Raw genomic sequence first — 23,087 nt, forward strand, 5'->3', positions numbered from 1 at the left:
CAGAGGGCGGGGTACGTTGCTGGGGGGGTTCTGATAGGTTGTGCCAGAAGGGTAGCGGAGCAGGGGCCCGCCCACTGGAACGCTGGGAGCGAATCAGGCGAGTGGATCTGTCAGAGGCTCGGGAGGCCGAGGTCGGCAGTGGGTCTGAGCGCCCCGGAGGGGTGAGTGAGGCCGCCGGGACGTTGGGAACCGAAGGCGGGAAGCCGAGGATGGAAGTCGGGAGCCCGGACTGGGCTCAGCGCCTCCGTTCTTTCTGGGCGTCCTGAGCCCGTTGCTGCCGTTGTCTGGCCCCAGCCTGGCCTACGGCTGCCCGTAGGCGCCCGGTTTCCCAGCACCGCGGGCGGGTGAGGTCTCAGGTCCGGGGCAGCCTGTCTGATATTTCTTACGGAAGAGCTTAGGCTCGGGGAAGTAAAGGGGTGGCAAGGGGAAGTGGTCGTGAACCCAGAGCTTCTCTACCGTGTCGTGTCTTTCAGAGCCCAAAATATAAAGCTGAAAAGAGCAGAGATTTGGCCCGGTTCTGAGACGCCGAGTTCAAAGCCATGTTACTGAAGACAGGTACCTACACCGACCCCGGGAGCGACAGCACGGGTGGGGGAGGACTGCATGGAGAAAGTTCCAGCCCTCTGGTTTCTGCCCTTCTTCCTTGACGGGTGTGTGGGGAGACGTGTGCCTCCCATTCATGGGGCTGGGCTAGGAAAGGTGAAGAGGATGCTCCCCACCCAAGAATCGATGCCCCCTCCAAAGAAGTCCTTTCCTTTCTCACCCCCTTTCCCCCAAGTGCAGAGGTCCCATCTTATGCGATGTGCCATTGCTGAGAGCAGTCTGTGAAGTGGGAACAGTAATTCCCTCTGACACCTAAAGAAACAAGCCTGAGAGGGAAAGGGCTCACCTTGTGGGCAGGCTGGGCCAGCTCCTTCCTAGGCAAGCTGTAAACCTTTCGGAAACCTTTTGAGTGTCTGTGGTTGAGAGCAGAGTTCTGGATTGGGACTTAACAGACCTGGCCTCTGGCCACATTGTACTGTCAAGTTCTATATATGAGGTGGAGAGGGCTGGTCAAGGGATACAGGAAGGACATGATTTAAAAGTGTCAGTTTTGCTAAGTCCAGTCCTACTGTGGCAACAGCAAGTGGGGAGCCAGATTTCAAACCCATTATCTTGCCCAAAGGACCTCCCCTGCCAACCTCTGCAGGAAGAGCCAATTCTACCCTAAACCCAGGAGTCTGATTCCTCTAATGTGCAAGCAGTGTGAGCAGCATGTGGATGGGGTGGGAGGAGGGTCTGGACTGTGAGAGCCAGTCACAGTCACTATTCTCACCCCCCACTCCCAGTGCTCCTGCTGACCCTGGTGGCCCAGGTGCTGGTGTTAGAGAATGGGCTCCTTCGGACACCACCCATGGGCTGGCTGGCCTGGGAACGCTTCCGCTGCAACATTGACTGTGATGAGGACCCAAAGAATTGCATCAGGTGAGTGAGGTCCACAGCCACCAGACAAGCCTTGCCCAAGGCCTGCAGAGTGCAGGCAGGGAGAGGAGGACCAGCTAACAAAAAGGGCACAGTCAGAACCCCTGATCCCAGAACAAGTACAGGCAGAAGTGGCTTAGAGGATATCTGATATTTAGTCTCATGACCTGCTTGGGGCCTCTGTGCGGCAGGGACATTGCACTGGACTTGGCCCCTGAGGTAATTCAAAAGAGATAATGTGGAACGCCAAGCAGACCTGCCCCTCATCCTGGAAGCCAGACCCCTCATTTCATCCCACCTAGTTTGTTGTTCCCAACATAGTGGCTTACTCCGCAGCTGAAAGTAGAGTCATGATTTTTACAGCCCAGATTCAGAGCTGAGGAAGGAAGGGATAGGATGAGGGTCAGGCTGGGCGATCGAGCAGCCCCATGCCCCTTGCTAGTGAGCGGCTCTTCATGGAGATGGCTGACCTGATGGCACAGGATGGGTGGCGGGACCTGGGCTACGTCTACCTCAACATCGATGACTGCTGGATTGGTGAGCGAGATGACAGAGGCCGCCTGGTGCCTGATTCCAAGCGCTTCCCCCATGGCATCACTTTCTTGGCTGACTATGTGAGTTCCACCCCAGCCCTCCCCTGTAGGGGGCTCTTCCTCCCCTATCACCCCACCTGCTTGAGTCTCATGGGGAAACTGATGAATGATCACCACTATGGAGAGAGGCAGAAAGGGCATCCTACTCAGCCTGGGACTCTAGGAAGACCCTTGGAGGAGACAAGTTAGTTCTTGAGCAACCCCAGAGGGGTGGCCTTTGAGGCAGACATGAAGGCCTTGAGGCAAGAAATAGCCAGAAGCAGTGTGATGGAGGGAGGAGATGCTGGAGCTGGCAGAGGCCAGCCAGCAAGCTGGGACCTCTCCTCTGGTCAGTGGGAGCCAGTGAAGGTTTGAATGGGCCCTAGTCAGATGTGCTGATGAGGAGGCTTCCTGAGGGTCCCATCTGAGCCCTCTGTGTTCTCAACCCCCTACAGGCTCATTCCCTGGGCCTGAAGCTGGGCATCTATGCGGACATGGGCAACTTAACGTGCATGGGCTTCCCTGGCACCACACTAGACAAGGTGGAGCTGGATGCGCAAACATTTGCTGAGTGGAAGGTGGACATGCTGAAGCTGGATGGCTGCTTCTCCACCCGCGAGGAACGGGTTGAGGGTGAGTTCCACAGCTGCCAGGGGCCATCAAGTAAAGAGGAAAAGATGGCCACAGGAGCTTGGTCTGTGTGTAGCCCCTAGCAGTGGTTTTGCCAGTTCCCCTTACCCAGGGGCTGAAGGGATGTTCAGGTTCCTAAAAGATGGGGTAGACCATAGCCACCTCATTCTTGGTGTGTGGGAGGTACTTCCTGTTTGGAGCCTGTTTGTTACCTCCTGTTTGGTTGGAAAACATTTGAGTGGAGGCCCCAGGCTGCCTCTGCGCCTGCTCAATCCTCTAGTGGGGGTTGGGCCTTTCTTTAGGATATCCCAAGATGTCTGCTGCCCTGAATGCCACAGGCCGTTCCATTGCCTTCTCCTGCAGCTGGCCAGCCTACGAAGGGGGCCTTCCCCCTGAGGTAAGCCATTCTGTGTACCCACCTGCTAAGGCTCCCATACCCTAGGGTCTCCCTTGTCCTCTGTGTGCCAGGCCACAGGGAGGTAGCTACCAGAGCCAGGGCTGCTCTCAGCACAGTTGCCCATGTGCTTATTTGTGTAGAGAGAGGGCCATAGAGTTTTAAAGAGAGGGCCACAGCCAGCCCAGGGTGTTAGAGAAATGGAGCCCTCATCAACTGAGCTGACGTGTTGGTATCCAAGGCTCATGCCAGCACTGACCACCCAGCAAGTGGGGTCAGTATGCTGGGTGGTAGGTACTGAGTGGGCTAGGAGGTCCAGAAAATGGTGAGCCAAGCCTCAGAAGGGCCCATGGGCACCTTGATAGCCCCCACCCCCAGCACATCTGACCCTAGGAAGGATGGGCTCAGACCTCCAGACCTGAGGGAGATGGCTGGCAGAAGTGTAAGTGTGAAGTATGGGGAATGCACAGTGGGGAGGGTTGTGGGTGCACCAGCCTAAGCCCACCCTGGGCTCAGCTCCAGTAGGCATGAGAAGATAGGGTAAGCTCCATACTGGTGCCAGCCTGTTTGGAAGGGAAGCCTAGGTAGGCCCATAGCAGGCCCACCCTCTCAGAGGGCTTCCTGGTCCTGAATAAGCTTGTGGACCTGTCCTTTTACCCCTTCCCACTGTTGCCTGCTGAGCCTCCCCAGTCCCTGGATGGCTCCAGGCAGCAGGGCATGACCATGCTGGACTCTGCCTCCCTGGCATCCAGGTGAACTACACTCTGCTGGCTAACATCTGCAACCTCTGGCGCAACTATGATGATATCCAGGACTCCTGGAGGAGTGTGCTCTTCATCCTGGACTGGTTCGTGAAACACCAGGACATTCTACAGCCAGTGGCCGGCCCTGGGCACTGGAATGACCCGGACATGGTACCAGCATGGAAGGGAATGTCCCTAGACCCGCAGTCCATGAAAGCCCCACTGCCCGTGCTCTCTTCCTTCCCTGAGGCTCACTCCCAGGTTCTAGGTCAGCTTTTCTGAAATGTGCCCCTGAACTGGGTGTGACATGTTGTGTCAGACTCACCTTCAGAGCTTGTTTACAGTGCCTGACCATGGTCCCTCCCCCACCTTTTGCATCAGAATGTTCAGGGAAAGGTTGCAGGAATGTCCATTGTTTCTAGAACTCCAGTCTGTAGCAACCAACTCTCCAGTAAAGATGATGCCTGTTCCTTGCTGTGTTGCCGGTCCTAGCACCTAGACTGTCCTCCTGAGCCTCTGGAAGCTCTTCAACACCCTCTACCCTGCTGTCCTACAAACCCTGCCCTCCCCACCCTCTAGGCCACAGCTTCTGGCGCTTTGGTGCTATCTCCATCATAGCCCTGCTGATTTTTTAAAATAGTTTTATGGTTATCTGTTCATTTAGCCAACAAGTATTTACTACCAATGACAGTTATAATTGTGACTACTAAGCCAGATGGAGGGGCCGGCCTGCTTTGGAGTAAAGCTTACCTGCTTTGGAATTGTAGCTCCAGCTCTACCACTTACCTCCAGCAAGTAACCCAGTTTTTTCTGTGCTTTTGAGAGTCAAATTTTTAACTCTAAAATGCATATGCCAGACACTGTTTAAATTGCGATCACCAAGTACCATGTTGAATTAGCAATAATGGTTTATGTCCTGTGGATTGGTTGTTTGCTCTGGGGTCAGGAGTTCCCGTGGGTTCATTCAGCTCTGGCTAGGGCAGGTGGATGGCAAGTGGTAGGTGCAGAGGGACTTTATCCAAGTCTGGTTTCCTACCACTGCTGCCTGCAGTATATTTCTTGATTCACTATCCCCATTTACAAACTTTTTTTAAAAAATATTTTTAGTTGTAGATGGACACAATACCTTTATTTTACTTATTTACTTTTAGGTGGTGCTGAGGATCGAACCCAGTGCCTCACATGTGCGAGGCAAGCGCTCTACCACTGATCCCCAGCCCCAGCCCTCCCATTTATAAACCACTAGACACTGTCTCAAAATAAGTAAAAAGGGCTGGGGAGAGCTCAATGGTGGAGCATTTACCCAGCATGTACCAGGGCCCTGTGATGCAGCAGAGAATATCATCCTCCCATGCTCCTGATGAGGGGAAAAAAAAAAAAAACCCAAAACTGATGTGCAGATGGAAGGGGATTTATTTGCCCCATGGCCACATAGCTGCACTAAGCCAGGTCCACACAAGTGACTCTCATTCCCCAGTCTAGCCCATGCCTGTCTCCCTGAGGAGCACAAGATGATTGTTCCTTTCTTCTGTTACCAGCTGCTCATTGGGAACTTTGGCCTCAGCTATGAGCAAGCCCGGGCACAGATGGCCCTGTGGACTGTGCTGGCAGCCCCCCTCTTCATGTCCACAGACCTGCGTACCATTTCCCCTCAGAACGTGAACATTCTGCAGAATCCACTCATGATCAAAATCAACCAGGATCCCTTAGGCATCCAGGGACGCATGATTCTCAAGGTACTAGGGTGTGTGGGGAGGGCTGAGAACTGGGCTGTCCTGAAAGCAAGGCTGTCAACCTGGAGGACAACTGGGGGTGGGAACAGGAGTGGGGCTGGGTCTCTGAAATCCCTTCCTGGTTGCATGCAGTGGAGAACTGCTGGGAACTGCTCCAACTGCCCTCTTCTTGCCTGGGTGAGAGCAGGGCAGAGCAGGACAGCTCATGGGCATGAGGTAGGGGCACATCACTACCCAATTCCTCAGGGGAACAGTGAGGCATAGGGCCACTGCATACAGGTAATGTTCTCCAGAGAGCTAGGGCTTTCTTCTAGAGTTTAAGAAATTGTTTTAGCCAAGACCTAACATTAGTTTCTACTATTTATTGAGCACCTACTGTGGCTCAGTACATTTTAGATATTTTCTTAGCAAGGTGGATACTCTTCCCTGTTTTACAAATGAGAAAACTGAAGCTTCCAAAATCTAAGTAACTTTTTATCTTAAGGTTTCATAATTGGTACAAGTAAGACTTGAGCAATCTTGTGAGCTTGTGAGGTAGGGCCTCATGCATTATTGTGTCCTGAGGGCTGGCACAAAGTAGACGTTGGTGTGCATCTGCTAAGTCAGAGAAGGAAGATAGGGCTAGATAAGTTGGGGAGGCTGTGACATCATCCCCAAGCCTCTATATGACACAGAGGGACGTCTGGGACGTCTGACAGGCTGTGGTGGCCCCACTGAGCCTTGATCATAGCCTGAGGGGCTCAGAGCTCAAGGGAGGGCCAGGAGGGAATTTCAAAACCAGAGTCTCTGAGCAGAGACCTCAGTCATAACTATCTTTTATGCCCAGGAAAAATCCTTAATTCAAGTGTTCAAGCGGCCCCTGTCTGGGGACACCAATGTCGTGGTCTTCTTCAGCCGTAGGACGGACATGCCTTTCCGCTACCACTCCTCCCTGGCAAAGCTTAACTTCTCCAGCTCCAGAATCTATGAGGTGAGTCCCCTGCCCCTGCAGCCCCTGGCCTTGCCTCCTGGAGTCTGGTTTCCAGTTTCCTGGGGGGGTGTCTACTGGGGCTGACCCTCACTCACACATGGCCTCCCTGTACCATGGGCTTCAGGGCCTCTGGCAGGTGCTTGTGCAGCTACTGCAGGCACTGAGGGCTGGGGCTGTTCTCTGCACTGGTTTTCAAGCAAAGCAGACAGAACCAAGAGTCCCCTTAACCTCTCAGGTTGCTGCTGTTCACTGGGCAGCCCTGGCTGCTACAGCCCTCGTGGCGTTTCCCAGGCTGGGGCTTTCTCTGCTACCCTTGTTTGGACATCTGTGAGCTTTGCTGGTGGAAAAGTGAAGGGAGGTTCAGGGCTCCCACTTCCATAGGGCATACTGGAGGCCTGCACAGACAAGCCAAGGTCCTGGCACTTCTCCACACTCTGAGGGGCTTTCTGTGCAGTTCTAATTGCCGCCATTGGTGATGTCCCTCCCCACTGCAGGCCCAGGACGTCTTCTCGGGTGAAATCATCAGTGGCCTCCGGGATGATACCAGCTTCACAGTGGTCATCAACCCTTCAGGGGTAGTGATGTGGTACCTATATCCCATCCAGAAGATGCAGAAAACTGTGCAGAAGTCCCAGGTCCCACTAATGAGGATCTGGGATGTCTGACAGGCTGTGGTGGCCCCACTGAGCCTTGACCATGGAGCCTTGGTATGCCAAGTGCAAGCAGGTGGGGCTCTCTCCTCTCCAGGCCCACTCAGCAACCTGACCTCATCCTAGTCAAAGTGCAATTGCAGGGTCAGGTTCCATGTCCTACCCAAGTGTGGATCCTATTGGAAACTTCTCTTGGGGCAATTTCTTGTGGCCTTCCTGGCCTCTATCTCATCTCTACAGCCCCACAGATATTGCTGAACAATTTGCCAACCTCCTGAGCCACAGGCAGGGGCACCGATGCCCATCAGGACTCTAGTCTCCAGCCTTGTTGTTGACTGTGAAATCAGGATTTGGAATTTTTCTAATTGGGAATAGAGATCTGACCTCTTGTTAGAACTCTCATGAATTGTGTGACTGGCTTTCCTAGCCTGAGAAGGCCTTGCAGACTAAAACTACCTGGAAGTGGGGCCAGAAAGGGGACCTTGGCTCCCTGAGGTCACCAATAAAGCTTTTCTTTAGTCAAGTAGTTGTTACGTGGACTTGGGATAGGGCATGGACACCTTCAGTTGGAGACTCTGGGTGGCAATGCACAGGATGAAGGTTTCAAATCTCATCTCATGTGTCCGATGTGTGGCATCTTGTGGCCCATCATTTTCCAGAGTAACCTACAGATTATACTCCTTAGAAATGCCAGACTTGCCTCACCACAGGGACCCTTCTCTGCTCTGCATGACACTCTGGTGGCCATGGTGGCAACAAAATGAGGCAGAGTAGTGTTGTTCCCAGGGCCTATTGGTTATGCTTGGGGCACAGCAGTGTCTCCTGCCTCCGCACCTCAACCTGCTTTCTTTTGGTGACCCCACCTCACCCTAAATTCTCTCTCTTCATTATTTCTCTCCCAACCTGGCTACAAAGGAAGTTCAAATTTCTCAGCTATTTCCATTTAAAAAAACAGAAACAAAAACCATTTTCTATTGTCTGATCAAAAGAATGGCAGGTTCTTGCCTGCCTCCCCAAACCTACCTCCTTCAGCTCAGACCACAGGGTGCCTCTCTCCCATGGTGGCCCTCTTTCCCATTTGGAAAGCTGATGGCATAGCAGGTTGGCTAGGTCCTCTTTGGGCCTTAAATTGGGAGCTGCAACCCCACACTGCCCTGCCTTATGGGTCCTCTGCTGGGCAGACCTCTCCTACTCCCTGCCTCACGATCTTGAAGTCCTTGCATCTAGAGTAAGGTATAAAGAATTTACAAGTGCACATTTTATATAGTTTAATATTACTGGAGTTTTACGATTAAGTCACTAGATCTGATAGTTGAGTCCCCAGGGAAGGTTCCCTGTCCCCAGCTGATGTCTTGAGGCTATGGAGTCACTCAGGAAGACAGAGTCTACCCTGTCCTGGCCTCTGTCCTTGAAGGCCCATTGCTCTGTTCATAGTTCCATCCTTGGGTCTTGGTCAAAGTGCTGTTCAAGACAAATGGAACGTGTTGGTGGAAACACCTCTTCTCTTGCCAGCTCTGGGAAAGAAGCTAGAGATGGGATGTGAATATAGAATATAGGGGATTGAAACCACAGACAGGGACTGGGGCCAGGGTTCAGCTGAATTTGACGAGTCAGCACCCTTGACTTTCAGACTCAGAAGTGGTCACACATCTGTGCTTGCTTTAAAACATGTCCTTTCATCCCGGGGTTGCCTGAGTAGTTCTCCTATTTCCATACATGCTGCCTGTCTTCCAGGACACTGTTCTCTATTCTGCCCAAGGTCAGTGAGGAACTCAATTACTTTTTTCCAGTTCAAGGTAGCCTTACTTGGACTCCAAGGGTAGCCCTTCTCTTTTGGAAACTGTACTATAGAAATTTTCAAACACAAAAAAGTAGTACAATAAATCTCCATGTACCCATCACACAGCTCTAAGAGCTTGTGCCAATATTTCATTTCTCCCCACATATACTTTTCCGGGGTGTGAACTAGAATACTGAAAGCCAATCTCAGAAACCCTAGGTACCACTATATAATCTCTATCAGGGTCTTTGAAATATAAGTCTGACTTTAATACAATCTCCCTATGTAAGGAAGCAGAATTCTATAATAATATATGTCCAGTTTTTGCCATTGGTATCAAAATATCTTTCTTTAGTTTGTTTGAATCAAAATCAAAAAAAGGGGTCAGCAAAAATGGCCCAGTCAGAACCACTGAAAGTTTGCATGCTCCATAAAAGCAATGAAAAACCTGCCACACAAGTCAGAATCATCTTACAGAATTCTGGAAATTATTCAAAGACTTCTAACAGCCCAGTTGAGTTTCAGTAATAACAGAAAGCTTAATGGCATTTTAACTTTCTTTAGTACTAGATTTTAACAATTATTTTAAATATGTTCCAAGAGCCAAGGGAAATTATGTCTGATGAATTAAAGCAAAGAATAAAACATTTCAAAAAATAGAAGGAAGATATAGAAATTATAAAAAAGAACCAAGTATGAATTCTCAAGCTGGAAAATATAGTATCTGAGATGAAAAATTCACTACCGAGATTCAATAACAGATTTGAGTTCAGAGTAAAAGAATCAGCAAGTTTGAAAATAGTATGTTGAAATTAATACAAGGAACAGAAATACTAATGATCAATGAACAAAGCCTCAGTGTCCTTTGGGATACCATCAAGTGTACCAACATACACATACAAAAGAGGGAAGGGCTGGGGCTGTAGCTGAGTGGCAGAGCACTTGCCTGCTCACGTGTGAGGCACTGGGTTCCATCCTTAGCACCACATCAAAAAATAAAATAAAGACGTGCTGTTCATCTACAACTACAAAATTTTTAAAAAATAAAAAGATGAAAGGGGCAGAATATTTGAAGAAATATAGGAGTTAAGAGTTCCTATATTTGATGAAAATATTAATCTGTATTTCCAAGAAGTTTAACAAACTCAAAATAGGATAAACTTAAAAAGTTCCATACCCAGGGGCTGGGGTTGTACCTCAGTGGTTGAGCGCTTGCCTCGCGTGCGTGAGGCACTGGGTTCAATCTTCAGCACCACATAAATAAATACAGATATTGCGTCCATCTACAACTAAAAAAAAAAAAAAAAAGAAAGAAAGAAAAAAGGTCCATACCTAGACACATCATAAAAAGAGAAAGAATTCTGAAAGCAAGGCAAAAATGACAAGGGAGGCTCAGCAAGCTACCAGAAACTACAGAAGCTGGAAGGTTGATATATTCAATAGAAAATGACTGTCAATGAGAAATTCCATATTTGTCCAAACTTCCAAAAATGAAGGAAATATGAAGATGTTCCCAGGAAAAAAATGAAGAAAGTTCATCTATAACTGACCTGTCTTGCATGAAGCACTGAATAGAGTTCTTCAGGCTGAAATAAAAGAACCCTGGATAGTAATCCATATGAAGAAATAAAGAGCACCAGTAAAAACAAACATTGAAAAACAACATAAACGTATTTTTTGTTTGTAACTCCCTTTTGGTCCCTGATTTAAAAGACAACTTTACAATGCAATAATTATAAATCTAAAATGGACAAACAATGTACACAGATGTAATTTGTAACAATATCAGCAAAATGGAAAAGAACAGAGCTATCTAGAAGCAAAGTTTTTGTGTTCAATTGACATAAATTGTTATTAATATGAACTAGACTGTTATAAACTAGCCATCAGTGGTAATTCCCTGAAAAGCATAGTAAAAATGACAGCTGGATGAGGAGGTCCTATAGCCCAACTGACTGGAGGCTGAAGCAGGAGGATTAGGTTCAAGACCAGCCTGGGCAATTTAGCAAGCCCCTGTCTCAGAAAATAAAAAAGGCTGGGGATACAGCTCAGTGGTAGAGTGCCCCTGGTACTCTACCACTTCCCAGTACTGAAAAGAAAAACTGATAGATTAAAATGGTACAAAATAAGATGTTATAATAAATAATAAAAAAGGCAGTAATACAGGAAATAAGATAACTAAAGGAAATGCCAAATGGCAGGGGTAAATCCTGTCTTATCTATAATTACATGTAAATAGATTAAACAGATTAAAAGAATGTATTTAAAGCATTTTCTCACACACGCACAATCCAAAAATAGTCTTCTAAATATGATCAGTCAAAAACGTTCAACATCTCTAGCAATTAGAGAAATGTAAATTAAAACTACATTAAGATTTCATCTCACTTCAGTCAGAATGGCAATTATCAAACATATAAGTAACAATAAATGTTGGCAAGGATGTGGGGGAGAGGTTCACTCATACATTGCTGGTGGGAATATACACTGCTCTGGAAAGTAGTATCAAGATTCTTAAGAAAATATGGAATGGAACTACCATTTGACCCAGTTATCCCACTCCTTGGTATATATCCAAAGGACTTAAAAATCAGCATACTATAGTGATGCTGTCACATCCATGTTTATAGCAGCTCAATTATAACAGCTAAACTATGAAACAAGCTTAGGTGCCCTTCAACAGATGAATGGATAAAGGAAACATGGTATAATAATATACAATGGAATATTACTTAGCCATAAAAAGAAATGAAATTATGGCATTTGCCAATAAACAGATGGAACTGGAGACTACCAGGCTAAGTGAAATAAGCCAGTCCCAAAAAACCAAAGGCCAGAAATTCTCTCTGATATGTGGATGCTAAAGGGTGATGGGTAGGGAAGCCTAGAAGTACTCTGGATCAGACAAAGGAGAATGAAGAAAAGGAAGGGGGAATGGGAATAGGAAAGATAGCAGAATGAATCAGATATTACTTTCTTATGTTTGGGTATGAGTACACAAGCAATGTAATTCCACATCATGTATAACAGAAAAACAGGAAGTTGTACTCCATGTATGTATACTTTTTTTGTCATGTACAACTAAAAAGAACAAATTAAAAAATCATTAAAAAAAACAAATATACAGTCTTCTAAAGAGACGTGCTTTCAAGTCAAATGAAAGAGATTGAAACTTAAAAGAATGGAAAAATTACAATAAATATAATAACCAAAAGAAACTAGAAAGGACTACATTAATGTCAGAAAAGGACTTTAAGACAAAAGTTGTTAGAAACAAAAAATGCCAGGGGCTGGGGTTGTGGCTCAGGGGTAGAGGCACTGGGTTTGATTCTTAGCACCACATATTAAATAAAATAAAGGTCCATCAACAACTAAATATATACATATGTATGTGTATATATGTATATATTGCAAGTTCAAAGCCAGCCTTAGCAAAAGCGAGGCACTAAGCAACTTAGTGAGACCCTGCCTCTACATAAAATCCAAAAAGGGCTGGGAATGTGGCTCAGTAGTTGAGTGCCCCTAAGTTCAATCCCTAGTACAAAAAAAAAAAAAAAAAAAATCTGTAAAGTTAAAAAGGTAAATCCATCAAAAAGACAGAATGATTATAAATGTGGATGTACCTAACAAAATAACCCAAAGATATGTAAACAAAACCTGAGAGAATTGAAGAGAGAAATGGATAATTCAACAATAATAATTGTAGAAGAGAACAGAGAGCCAAGAAGTAAACCCACATACCTGCAACGAACTGATTTCTGATAAGTGTGCTAAGAACACAAACTTCAACCAATGATACTGGGGAAACTGGATATCCACATGCAGAAAAATGAAAAGACCCCCTAACCAGTTACAAAACTCAAAATGGATTAAAAATTTATATGTAAACTGGGTATGGTGCCATACACCTGTAATCCCAGCAGTTCAGGAGGCTAAGACAGGAGGATCATAAGTTCCAGACTAGCCTCAGCAATTTATCACGACCCAATGCAACTTAGTGAGCCCCTGTCTCAAAAAAATAAAAAGGACTGGGATGCAGCTCAGTGGTAAAGTGCCCCTGGCTTCAATTCCCCATACAAAAACACAAAAAACAAAAAACTGAAACTACAAGAAGAAAACAGGGCACATGCTTTGGGACATTGGAATGGGCAAGGATTTTTTTTGAGAAGACCTCAAAAAGCAGAGACATGAAAGCAAAAATAATAGTAAAAAATATATACACACACACACACACACATATATATATATACAAATATACATGGCATATTTATGTAGATAAATGGGATTACATCAAACTAAAATCTTCTGCACATCAAAGTGAAGAGACGATTTTTGGATGGTAGAAAATATTTCCAAACTGTACATCTGACAAGGGGTTAATGTCCAGAATATATAAGAAACTCAAAAAACTTAATAGTAAAGAACCAAATAACCCAATTAAAAAGTGGGCAATAGACATTTGTCAAAAGACATAATCAACATCCCTAATCCGAAAATTGCAAATTGAAATCACAATGACATATCATCTCACTCCAGTAAGAATGACAGCTTTTCAAAAAGAAAAAGTGTTGGAAGAAATGTGGAGAAAAGGGAAACTTGTACACTATTGGTGAGAATATAAATTAGCACAGCTATTAGGGAAATCAGTATGGATATTGCTCAAAAAGTTAAAAATAGAACTATCATATGATTCATCAATCCCACTACTCTGTATTTATCCAAAGGAAATGAGATCAATATGTTGAAGAGACATTAGCACTCCCATGTTCATTTAGCTAAGAAATGGAAACAAGTGTCCATCAACTGATAAATAGATAAAGGAAAAGAAAAGGAAATTCTGTCATTTGTGACATGCATGGAATTGAGGCCATTATATTAAATGAAATAAGCCACAGAAAGACAAGAACGTCATAGTCTCACTAATCTGTGGAATACAAAAATGTTGATCTACAGAAATTGAGAGTAAAATGGTGGTTACCAGGGACTGGGGAGAGTAGGGGGCTGAAAAGTCAGAAGAGGTTGATCAATGGGTACTAAGTTATAGTTAGGAAGGAGTAAGAAATTCTGGTAGGGCTGAAGTTGTAGCTCAGTGGTAGAGTGCTTGCCTAGCATGTGTGAGGCACTGGGTTTGATCCTCAGCACCACATAAAAATAAAAATAAATAAAATAAAGGTATTGTGTCTACCAACAACTAAAAAAAGATTTAAAAAAAATAAAAATAATTTTTAAAAAGTTCTGGTGTGCTATTGCACAGTAGTGTGACTAGAGATAATTTGCACTTCACAGAGCCAGAAAAAGGAATTTGAATGTTTTGAAGAAATATGTTTAATTTGATTTAAACATTATACAATGTATACATGTATCAAAACATTATGCAGTATCTCACAAATACATTCAATTTTTAAGTTTTTATGTATCAGTTAAAATAAATTTAAATACTTCCACAAAACCACAATAATTGTTCAAGGCCATGCTGCTATCAATAATGCCTAGAACTAGACAGAAGTTCAGCAAGAGAAGATTTAACACTATAAATCATCTATCCCTAGCAGACACCTACAGAACATTTCACCCAACAACAGCAGAATACAGTAACTTCTCAAGTGCAAACATTCTCCATGACAGACCATATGTTAAATCATAAAATAAGAATCAATACATTTTAAAAGCCTGAAATTATACAAACGTGTTCTTTCACCACAATGGCATGAAAATAGAGATCAATAACAAAGACATTTTAGGAATTCACAAATATGTAGAAATTGAACAACACTCCCAGATAACCAATGAATCAAAGCAAAAATGTAAGGGAAATTAGGAATCATATAAATTTGAAGATGTATACAAGTGAGTATATAACATACTAAAATAATGTATCAGAACATGGATGTATCTAAAGCAGTGATTAGAGGAAAATTTATAACTGTAAATGCCTAGAGAGAGAAAGAATGGAAAAACAACCCTCAAAATGGGAGAAAATGTCTACAATTCATATATCTGTTAAGGAACTTTTATCTAAAATACATTAAAAACTCACAACTCAATAATAAAAGGCAAATAACCCTATTTAAAATGATCAGGGGCTGGGGTGTAGCTCAGTGGTAAAAGTGCTTGCTGATCATGCATAAGGCCCTGGGTCCAATCTGTGCACTGGGGAAAAAAAAAAAAAAAAAAGCAAAGGATCTGAATGGATCTTCCTCAAAGGAAGACATGTAAATGGACAATGTTCAACTCAGAAAATTCAACATCACTAGCCATTAGGGAAAGGCAAATAGAACCCACAATGAGATACCACTGCACACACAAAAAGGTCACTAGAATTTAAAAAGTAAGGGTTGGAGAAAATTGGAGAAATTTGAACTATCATAGACTGCTGCTAGGAATATGAAATGGGGCAGCTGCTGTGGAAAATGGTCTGGCAGCTACTCAAATGATAAATAATTAAACACTTGTCCCAGCGATTCCATTGCTAAAGAAACGAAAACAGTCCAGGCTTGGCGGCGCATGCCTATAATCCCAGCAACTGGAGAGGCTGCAGCAGGAAGATTACAAGTTTGAGATCAGCCTGGGAAACTCAGTGAGACCCTGTATCAAAATTTAAAAGGGCTGGGGATGCTGCTCAGTAGAATGTCTCAAGGTTCAATCCCAGTAACAAAACAGAAAAAAAAAAAAAAAAAACATATGTACTGTGAATCTTAAGTAGCATTATTCATAAATATTCAAAAGGTGGGAAACAAATATTTACCAATTGATGAATGGATTATTTTAAATGTAAGGATTAGGAGTATAGCTTAATGGTAGAGAGCTTGCCTGGCATGTGTGTGGGCTGGGTTTCTTCCCCCAGACCAAGAAGAAAAAATATGTTGTATCCATACAATGGGATATTATTCAGGGACAAAAAGAAGTGAAACAATAATACATGTATGTGACCTCATGGATGCATGATGCCACCAAAACGTGATAGCACACACCTGTATCCAGCTACCCTGAGGCTGAGGCTGAGGGTCCCCTTGAGCCCAGGAGTTTGAGCCAGCCTGGGCTACACAGTGAAACACCATCTCCTAAACTAACAAAGAAAAACCCATTGTGTTAAGTGAAAAAAAGCCAGCCACAAAAGGTCATATATTATTTCATTTATAGGAAAGTCTCAGAGAAATTTTTAGAGAGAGCAAATTAGTGGTTGCTCAGAGCTGGGTGGGGAGGATCGGGATGAGCAATGACAGACAAAATAGACAAAGTAGGTTTCTTTCTGAGGGTGGAGGAAATGTTCTAGAATTAATGGTTGCACATATCTTTCCATATCCTAAAAACCAATGAATTGTACATATTAAATGGGTGAACTGTATGGTATGTGAATTATATCTCAACAAGTTGGTTTAAAAAAAGAGATCTTGGGGCTGGGGTTGTGGCTCAGTAGTAGAGCGCTTGTCTAGCATATGTGAGGCGCTGGGTTCGATCCTCAACACCACATAAAAATAAATAAAGGCATTGTGTCCAATAAAAATACATTTAAAAAAAGAGATCTTTCACTTATGTTATTACAGCATTACAATAGCCAAGAGATGGAAACAATCCAAATGCCACTCGTGGAGGACTGCCTGAAGAAAATGTGGTATATATGCCCAGTACCCCCATCCATGATTTCACTTTTTTGCAGTTTCAGTTACTTACAGTCAATGGTGATTCAAAAATATTAAATGGAAAATTCCTAAAATAAACATTTTATAAGTTTTAAATAATTATATACAGGATATTGTTATATTTTTCTCTTCTATAGTTGGTTATTATTTTTAATTTATTACTATGCCTAATTTCTGAAGTTTAATTTAGAAATTATAAATATGTATGAATAGGAAAAACATAGTATACATAGGGTTGGTACTATCCGTACTTTCAGACATCCACAAGGATCAACAGAACATTATTCAGCCTTTATAAAAAAGGAAATAATGCCACATATAATAATACTGATAAGCTTGGAGGACATTATCATAAATGGAATGAGCTAGTTACATGACTGCATTTTTATAAGGTATCTAAAATACTCAAACTCATACAAAAAGAAAAGTAGAATGATAGTTTCCAGGGCCTGGAGGGAAAGATGAATGGGGAGTCACTGAATAAGTACCAAGTTTCAGTTTTGTTAAATGAAAAGGTTCTAGAGATTTGTTACACAACAATGTGGATATAGTAAACACTATTGAACTGTAAACTTAAAACACTTAAGAGGGCACATTTTATATGATTTTTACTACAAATTTTATATATATATATATAAAATTTTATATATATATATGTGTGTGTGTGTGTGTGTGTGTGTGTGTGTGTGTATGTATGTGTGTATGTGTGTGTGTGTATGTATGTATGTATAGGGAAAACATAGTATACATAGGGTTTGATACTATACATACACACATATTAAAATATATTCATATATATTTCCCATCCCTAACCCAAAACTGAATCAGAAGATGCCCAACATTTTAGTGATGGTGGCTGTGGAAAGGCCATCAGATAAATAGGTCAATAGAATTTAATATGTCCAACAAAAAATCAACATGCCAGGAAGTAGTATATAGTCTCAAAGACATTATGCTCAGTCTCAATCACAATAGGACAGCAACATTCCCCAGAAATGCAAAAAGACACACAAAGTAAAAGGTGAATCTAATTCAGCTGTGCACATTTTCAACCTAAGAGGTGGAATGAAGAAGGATGAAACTGGGTGTTATTAAGAATGTCTACTGCGATTGGAATGTTCACAGTATTATTCGTAATATGAAAAATGTATAACAACCTAAAATGTCCAGCAACTGATAAATGGATGAACAACATGTCGCATATCCATACAATCCATGCAGTGTATCACACACTACAACATCGATGAACCTTGAAAATATTATGCTAAATGAAAGAAGCCAGACATAAAAAGGCACATTTCATATTATTTCATTTATATACAATGTCCAGAACAGTCAAATCTACAGACAGAAAGTAGATAAATGGTTGTCAGGGGATAGTGGGCAGAAGGGAATGGGAAACAACTGCCAATGGATATTGAGGTTTCTTTTTGGATAATGAAAAATGGTGTTTAGGGCAGCTGAGAGCTATTCCCATCAGTTCCATGTCTAGGCCACTAAGAGCTATACTTTCTCTTCTTCTTCTTTTTTTATTTTTTTTTCTCTCTCTCTCTCCAGAGCCCAGAAAAAAATAGAGAAATACAGTCAGGGATAAGCAGTGACCATCCAGACTTACTGATTTTCTGACCACCTCAGTGAAGACAATTCTTTCATTTTTTTTATTATGAATTTTTTTCCTTCTTTTTCTTTTTTTTTTCATTCTTGCTGTGCTGATTAGTTACTGGATACATATACATATTTCTGTCTCTTTCTCTCATTTTTAGCATTTTTATGATAGTTATTTTTCCTTATCTTCTAAGGGTTAGGGTTCTTGGTTTGTTTGATTTTGTTGTGTTCTATTTTGTTTCTTTTCTCTCCTTTCTTCTCCTTGCATGTGTGAGGCATTGGGTTCCATCCGCAGCACAACATAAAAATAAACAAATAAAATAAAAGCATTCTATCTATCTACAACCACAAAATGCTCATTTTCTCTTTCTCCCTTTACTTTGTTTTTCCTGTTTTTCTCCTTCTTCTTTATAACCATCACTTGTGACATCTCTTCTGCATTCTTTGTTCACATTTTGAACATTCTAAATGTTCATCTATCTTCCTATCTCATTTTCTCTTCTCCTAAAGAACTATATTTTACCATCTTTTAGAACCAATTGGTTTATGTAACTCCTGCCCCCACCATTCATGTTACTGCAGTTATTACTACTGGACATGACACAGTTGACAGCTGTTGTTTAATGCCAGGTTGAGTTCATGGTTAGCTATTGTTTTTGCTGTGGGCAATTGCTGACCCCACCATTCCTGTTTTGTGGTAATTAGTGTTATAGATGTCATAGTAGGCACCAGGTAGCTATTTTAATGCTGTATATTTTTTACTTTGGTTGTTGTTCTACTGTTTGTTTCCCCATTTTCTGTGAGTTATGGGAATCTATAGGGACACCACAAGTTCACAAGGTAGAGACTGCTGCGATACTAAACCCAGACAAAAGCACACCTTCAAACTTCAGCTATACTTTAATACAAAGAATAGAAGAGGGGAAAAACCCAAACTAATGGCCAGACCCCAAATAACATTGGCTGGGGGGATGTGCCTCAGGTCCCACTAACAGACACCTGCTGGTACAGCAAAAGCAGACTGTGGGGATTATACCTACAAGGGGTCTCAATCTAGATCTCACTAGGATACTTTGGATAGAGAAGGCTGGGCCCTAAAAAGGCCCACACATGAGAGTGAAAAAGAAATCCAACTCAAGAGATGCATAAAACCTAACACAGGCCTAACGACTCCATGGCATGAAACCAAGAAAGCAGATAGGCAGCTTCTCAGAAATGGGGGTGAACAACAACAAAAAAAAGGAAGGGGGCTTTATTGGAATTTAATACTGGATATTCAAAGCAGATTGGGACACAGAAGGTTGGATATAATAAAATAAGGAAGAAATCTCCAGCAACATAGCCATTGCCATGGCTGGAGGCCAGGGATAAGGGAATTAAAGGAACTAACATTTTTTGAGGGCCTGAGGCATGTCTGGGTATAGAGAGTTTAGATATCAAAGACACTGTCCAACTTAACCGAAAGGCAGATGCACAATATCCTAGCACAGAAAAGAAGCCCCATTTCTCCTGGCTGTGTGCAGAGGACAGAGGAAGGAACCATTTTGTAGTCATGGTACAGGGACCAACAGCTGGGGGAGCCAATTTCTGCAAACCTCAGTTTGGCCTGAAATATAGGCCTGCAAAACCACATTGCACAACATAGTGTATGCCCAATGACCAGGAGAAAAGCAAATGTGGAGAGAGGTTTACACAGGGTATAACTGGTTGTGGAAACCCACCTAGCTCTCCCCTCTCCCCCTCCAATCTGGCTGGGAGCAGAACCAGCTGAAAAAGACATGCCTGGCCAGGAATTTGAAAAGATGCAGGCAGGAGAGACTGAGTTTGGAGACTGAACCTGAGACTAGGAAATGGGGTCCACAGGAAATAAAGTAGTTAAAGCACTGTCTCCTCCACCACATGAATGGAACCCAGGGGAGATTCTTGGGGATGCAGTCTTCCAGTGTGGACCAGCAACTGCCTGCCCTAGAGTTGCTCTGATTTAAAATCTCCAGACTAACTGGCACTCATCAGAGAGCTTGGAGCCCACCTAAATCTAAACCCTGCTTCCAGGCGTTCCACCTAAGGTACTACCTCTCTTCACTCATGCTCTGGAGGGTGGAGCATGCTTCACACTCCACACAACCTCACCTAACTGATAAGGAGGGAAGCCGAGAATCTTTTCCTAACTCCAACAGAAACAATTCTTTAAATTTTCATCAAGATTTTTTTTTTCTCTGTTTAATTGTGACATTAATGGTTCATGGACATTTATACATATTCATATTTTTTCTCATTTCTAACATTTTTAAAGCCAGTTATTTTTCATGGATCAGTATTTTGAGGACTAGGAGGTTTGATTAGTATATTTCAGTTTTGTTTGTATTTTTTTATTTTTAATTTTTAAAATTCTTACTTTATATATATATATATATTTTTTTCTCTCTCACTTATCCGTTTCCATTGATTCTCTCTCTTTTCTTCTGCTAACAGCCAGTTTCTATTGTTCTCTCTTTCACTCTTTAATTTTTTACTTCTATCTTCCCTCCTCCTCCCTCATAATTATCACATACTACACTTCTGTTCTCTCCCTGTCCACCATTTGAAATTATAAAAACTTTTGCAAACTTACTGTTTTTATTATAGGCAATAACTGATCATATCATTTCTGTTTATTGGGACAATCAACACTGTAGACATCATAGCAGGAACTATTTGGTTTAATGCAGTATATTGTTTGTGTTGGTTGTTGTTATCATTTGTTTCCCCCTAAATGGTGAGGTACTGGAAACATTCAGGGACACTGTGTGTAAGCCCAGACAGTAGATCCTCTACTGCCTCAAATCCATACTGTTAGATGGGTAGACACACAAACAACATGAAAAACTATTCCAAACAAAACAAGACACTTCAATAACAGTGACACCATAGTGGAAGAAATGTCAGAGAAGGTCTTTCGAATCCATTTGACATCACACTGGAAGAAATGTCAAAGAAGGAGTTTAGAATGCATATAGTTCAACTGATCTGTGAGGCGAAATCAGAGACAAAATATAGGTTAAAGATCACTTCAATAAAGACACAGAGATTCTAAAAAAAAAAAAAAATCAAGCAGAAATCCTCAAATTGAAGGAACCAATAAATCAAAAAATTCAATGGAAAGCATTCCCAACAGATTAGACCAATTGGAAGACAGAGTTTCAGGCAATGGAGACAAAATATATAATCTTGAAAATAAAGTGGACCACAGAGAAAAGATGTTAAGAGACCATGAATAGAAATTCCAAGAAATATGGGATAAACAGAAAAGACCAAATTTAAGATTTATCAGGATAGATGAAGGCTTGAAGACACAAACCAAAGGAATGCATAATATTTTCAATGACATAATATCAGAAAATTTCCCAATCCTAGAGAATGAGGTGGAAAATAAAATACAGGAGGCTAATAGGACCCCAAGTATACAAAATTACAATGTACCCACACCAAGGCATATTATTATAAAATGACTAACATACAGAATTAAAAATAGAATTTTAAAGGCTATCAGAGAAAAATGATAGGTCAAATTTAGAGGGAAACCAATCTGGATCTCAGCTGATTACTTAACCCAGACCCTCAAAGCCAAGGTCTAATATATACCAAGCTCTAAAAGAAAATGGATGCCAGCCAAGAATACTATATCCAGGCAAAAATTAAGCTTCAGAATTGAAAATGATATAAAAACCTTCCATGAGAAACAAAAGTCAAAAAATCACAACTATAAAGCCTGCACTACAAAACATTCTTAATAAAAATTTCATGAAGAAATGAAAAATAAAAGTGAAAAACAATCCAAAAAAAAAAAACTCACCAGAAAACTTCTACAATTAATAAATGAATTCAGCAAAGTAACAAGATATAAAATCAACACCCATAAATCAAATGCATTTCTATACATCAGTGATGAACCCTTAGAAAGAAATAAGGAAAACACCCCATTCACAATATCCTCAAAAAAATAAAAAATTGGGGAATCAATTTAACAAAAGAGCTGAAAGACCTATACAATGAAAACCACAGAAAACTAAAGAAAGACATTGAAGAAGACCTTAGAAGATGGAAAGATGTTCCATGTACTTGGATATGAAGAATTAATATTGTCAAAATGGCTGTACTACCAAAAGCATTACACAGATTTAATGTAATTCCAATTAAAATCCCAAAAACATTCCTCATAGAAATAGAAAAAGCAATCATGAAATTCATTTGAAAAAATAAGAGATCCAGAATAGCCAAAGCAATCCTTAGCAAGAAGAGTGAAGCAGGAGGCATTATAATACAAGACCTTAAACTATACTATAGAGCTATAGTAACAAAAACAGCATGGTATTGGGACCAAAATAGACATGTATACCAATGGTACAGAATAGAAGACTAGAGACAAATCCATATAAATACAGTTATCTTATACTAGACAAAGGCACCAAAAACATATTTTAGCAAAAAGATAGCCTTTTCAACAAATAATGCTGGGAACACTGGAAACCCATATGTAGCAAAATGAAATTAAACCACTATCTCTCACCATGCACCAAGCTCAACTCAAAGTGGATCAAGAACCTAGGAATTATACCAGAGACCGTGCACCTAATAGAAGAAAAAGTAGGCCTAAATCTTTATCATGTTGGATTAGGTCCTGACTTTTTTAATCAGACTCCCAAAGCACAAGGAATTAAATCAATAATTAATAAATGGGATGGATTCAAACCAAAAAGCTTCTTCTCAGCCAAGAAAACAATCAATAATGTGAAGAGAGTGCTCACAGAGTGGGAGAAAAGCATCTTAACTACACGCACATCAGATAGAACACTAATCTCCAGGATATATATAAAGAATCAAAAAACTTACACCAAAAAAATAAATAATCCAATCAATAAATCAGCTAAGG

At 42.1% G+C, this 23,087-nt stretch overlaps 1 protein-coding gene and 1 long non-coding RNA gene across 5 annotated transcripts in view; one reads left to right on the plus strand and one right to left on the minus strand.

Moving 5' to 3' along the window:
- Positions 1-7,676, plus strand: part of Naga (alpha-N-acetylgalactosaminidase) — an 8,632-nt gene extending 956 nt beyond the window's left edge. Inside the window, exons 1-10 of one of the 4 annotated variants that reach the window (XM_015501840.2) lie at positions 20-161; positions 474-555; positions 1,329-1,464; positions 1,904-2,075; positions 2,489-2,666; positions 2,966-3,060; positions 3,810-3,971; positions 5,339-5,536; positions 6,360-6,503; positions 6,998-7,676. In XM_015501840.2, the coding sequence (XP_015357326.1) occupies positions 540-555; positions 1,329-1,464; positions 1,904-2,075; positions 2,489-2,666; positions 2,966-3,060; positions 3,810-3,971; positions 5,339-5,536; positions 6,360-6,503; positions 6,998-7,168 (1,272 nt within the window). In that variant the 5' untranslated portion in view covers positions 20-161; positions 474-539 and the 3' untranslated portion in view covers positions 7,169-7,676. Of the gene's footprint in view, positions 1-19; positions 357-473; positions 556-1,328; positions 1,465-1,903; positions 2,076-2,488; positions 2,667-2,965; positions 3,061-3,809; positions 3,972-5,338; positions 5,537-6,359; positions 6,504-6,997 lie in introns of those variants that run through there. The other 3 variants (XM_015501842.2, XM_015501841.2, XM_048803054.1) reach the window with 3 other exon arrangements.
- Positions 7,677-8,034: 358 nt separating this feature from the next.
- LOC125616814 overlaps positions 8,035-23,087 on the minus strand; it is a 40,026-nt gene continuing 24,973 nt past the window's right edge. The window contains exon 4 of the long non-coding RNA XR_007347574.1: positions 8,035-8,679. This is a non-coding gene — a long non-coding RNA (uncharacterized LOC125616814). The remainder of the gene's footprint in view (positions 8,680-23,087) is intronic.

This window comes from Marmota marmota, unplaced genomic scaffold (assembly GCF_001458135.2).
Source record: "Marmota marmota marmota unplaced genomic scaffold, marMar, whole genome shotgun sequence".
In the NCBI taxonomy this organism is placed as follows: domain Eukaryota; kingdom Metazoa; phylum Chordata; class Mammalia; order Rodentia; family Sciuridae; genus Marmota; species Marmota marmota.